The 3,299-nt window shown below is 49.0% G+C and overlaps 1 protein-coding gene across 1 annotated transcript; it reads right to left on the bottom strand.

The window, feature by feature from the left end:
• Nucleotides 1–407: 407 nt before the first annotated feature.
• Nucleotides 408–1,867, bottom strand: BBK36DRAFT_1131374 (hypothetical protein; the record flags this gene model as incomplete). Its single annotated transcript, XM_024891966.1, has 3 exons — nucleotides 408–1,409; nucleotides 1,497–1,703; nucleotides 1,802–1,867. 3 exons carry the CDS (start codon nucleotides 1,865–1,867, stop codon nucleotides 408–410), a joined length of 1,275 nt encoding a protein of 424 aa, XP_024744907.1.
• Between the last annotated feature and the right edge of the window lie 1,432 nt (nucleotides 1,868–3,299).

Raw genomic sequence — 3,299 nt, 5'->3', positions numbered from 1 at the left:
CATGTGGTGAGTTGGATCTTCGGGCGACGAAGATATATGAGCCTTGATAGTGGGAGGATTATCTCACAAGATGCCTTGGCCTCTATTTGCGTGCGTGGGGGGACACGTCCTGCAGGGTCGAGGATAGGAGAGAAAGGGAACATGTGGCGAGGCTAGAATTTTGATGAGACGTGATGGGTGGAGAGCATCTTCTCAGAATTGCAAATGGTTTGACACGTTGAGTCTGAATATGTAGAGTAATACAGAGGAAGAAAAATGAAGATGCCTTTTTGTCAACAAAGATCATTTTTAGGGTCTGACTACCTGGGTAGGAGTTGTGGTCCCCTTTAAGGGGCTATCTAGTTAAGCAAGTGTCCAGTCATCTAGTCTTGCTAGCTAAGCAATGGAAAGACTTCTGAAGAGAAGCCTCAAATGTAATATCCACGTCCACGCCATCCAGTGCGTGACGCCTTATATAGCCTCTTCAATACCTTCAGTTTGGCTTCCCTGTCCTGCCAATTCAGCTCCCATATGGCGTTGATCATCTGCTGGGCTCTCCTATTCCCATGACGTCTCCCTTTGCTCGCACGCTTGCCGCACGCCCACGGTCTATATCTCTTGGCAAACATTATCAGGACCTCATCCAAGAAGCGTTTGCTCTCAGCCTCAGAAATTCTTTTTGAATGGAAAATTGAATCCCAGTCGTACCATGTTTTGCCAATGTACAGCCGAGGGGAGCGCGTATCACAAGGGATCCGAAATCCCCTTATCGAAATTCCTCTACCAAATATGTTGACGGGTACCCTTGAGATGCCGTCATCTTTATGTTTGATCCCTCTGTTGCTTTCACAAGGCATGCCGCGATTTTCACCAAGCGTTAGGATGGGCGTGCTTCCAATGGCAGCTCTGAGGTGACTCTTGTGCAATGGCAAACTAACCGCTCTCTTTCGATCGCGTAGCAGATTCCATACTGCGGTCAGCGCCTCTTCACCGCGTATGCTGAAGGATACGCTTTCTCTCCTCCAGCTGTGCGCGAACTGATCCAATGTTTCCCAATAGAATTCTGGGCTCTCTGCCAAGGAGCCGGAAACTACCGCGCGGCCCCCTTTTCCACCGCGGAACGATATTTCCTTGAGCAGCGGTAGTTGGGACACAAAAGCCTCAAGGAATCGGGAGAGCACAGAGGCCCAGTCTGTCAGTGAGTCTGCTTGAAAGAAGAGGTTGTGGTTCTTGAAGACCTGCAGGCCTGGGCAGAGTGAGGCAATGGCGAGGAGACGTTCGCTCGGCTTCTTGCCTTTGGCGCCATCCAGTTTATAAGGCATGGGATGCATGGAGATGGTAATGCTGCGGATTGCTTGTCGTCGAGAGGGAGTAATCGATGCGACATACGTGAGACAGTCGCGGCTCCCGCGGAATTGGAAACGATTGAGCTGCATAATACATGGTGAGTATACAGTCTGATGAGATGATACCTGATGATGGTAGAAGTAAAGTCTGATGCTTGATATTTGACGAACCTTGTAGAAGAGCATATGAGTCTCCTGGTCTTTATAGAATAGCTTGCAAGTCTGCATGATGGCCTCCAGTTGGAGCGTCACGTTGGTCGCCTTGTGCGTCCAGTCCATGCAGACGAAAGTCTCCGTTGCCGAATACGTTGGAATGTGCACTGGAAAGACTGAACCATTCGGCTTCACGACTAGAAGAGACCATATCTTGCAGCGGATCTGCGGCAAACGAACAAGAGAGGGCGTGTTAGTACTCTTCTGAGAAGCAATTCAAAGTACGCAATTAGGAGCTTGAAAGCGGGATATGCGTAATTTACCTCTGGAGGTAACTTGGCAAATAGCGCATTGCCATCCTTTGAGTGTTTCGTCCGATATGGAGCCATAAGCACTGCGCCGTAGGTCCAGCCAAAAAGACCTTCCAGTCTCATGCAGTATGATTTCTATGTGTGTCTGGCGGACAAGGAGTGTTTGTGTCTCGTTCATCCGGCGAGAAAGGACACACACACATATATGCACATATGTCTTCGTATGAAATCTATCTTCCACGGGAACAATAGTTACGCTATCATAAAATGTCAGTAAATCTCAAGTCAGCAAGCCAAGGACTGATGTTCACTATGCAATATCATCCTTCCATATATGATCGCCCTATGATAAGTCTCCTTGAATCTGCTAATGCTTGTTCGTTTAAGACGGTGTAGATGTTCGAGTAAATCCGATTCAATTCCAGGCTGGCCGCTTCTCTCGTTACTGTTTAGCTTAGGTATTAGATTGTGCTGTAGCTCTCCATGGTGTGAGGAACAAGAAGAGAGTAAGCGCTCATGTGAAGCGTTATTTCGAGAGCCAAGCAAGAGTCACTGAAAACCTCTAAGCAGCTTCCAGCTGGTCCAAAGAGGCATGAAAAGCGCATTCAAGTTTCGCGAGGGAAACGGCCACGGCAATGGCAATGACTGAGCCAGAGTATCTGGCACAGATCAACGGTTGAATCGCGCGGATCACCGCCCCGAGGTTGACTGCATGCTTCTGCAGGCAAAGAATATGGTGGCCACCAGATGCTTGTAGGAGATGATGCTCGTATCTGGAGGAGGAAAGGGAAGAAGGCTGAGAAACTCTGGCGGAGGTTCAACGGATCAGCTTAAGTCAAGCCCCGTCACCAGCCTTTTTGTCATGACGGAATCGAGAGGATTGATTACCTTCAGTGCATCGGAGGGCTTGACTTTGGTGCCTTGGTCGTGAGGCAAGAAGCACGAAGCCTTCTCTAGAGTGCTCATTTCATCGGGCAGGTACATCCATTGTCACTGCCCTCCCCGACCTGGGCGGTCAACATGATAAGATAACATTGAAGTCGGACAACATCATTCAGTCACAGCGGAAGAATCCTCGCCTCAACATATACTAGTACATAGCAACATGCTTGATTAAAATAGAATCCAACGGAACCGTTGGATCAATGTGTTCATGCCTTGCAGGAAAGCAACGCGACCCAGCCTCGCAAATATCAGCCGTCCATCGCGCATCCAACGCCTTGCCTTGAATCCCATATCCAAGAGACGCCCGGCCCAAGAAAGCATCAATAGATGAGCTCAAGATGAAACATTTTGCCCAGAAAAAAAGACCACAGGCGCTCCTCTATCAAATCCGAAATCAATATGAAACCATCATCTTGCTCGTAAGTGACACCACATGCTATGGCGCTGAAAGGAGCAAACGCTAACTGAAACTGCCTCTCAGCACTTCCACTCCTCCAATCGCTGATACATCCACCCGCTCGTGTGCTTCAGGGCCGTCTTCCTCTGGGACATGCCCGGCGCATAG

This window comes from Trichoderma citrinoviride, assembly GCF_003025115.1.
Source record: "Trichoderma citrinoviride strain TUCIM 6016 unplaced genomic scaffold BBK36scaffold_119, whole genome shotgun sequence".
NCBI lineage: Eukaryota > Fungi > Ascomycota > Sordariomycetes > Hypocreales > Hypocreaceae > Trichoderma > Trichoderma citrinoviride.
Note: the sequence above shows the minus strand (reverse complement) of the source record. Positions and strands in the feature narration are given on the sequence as shown.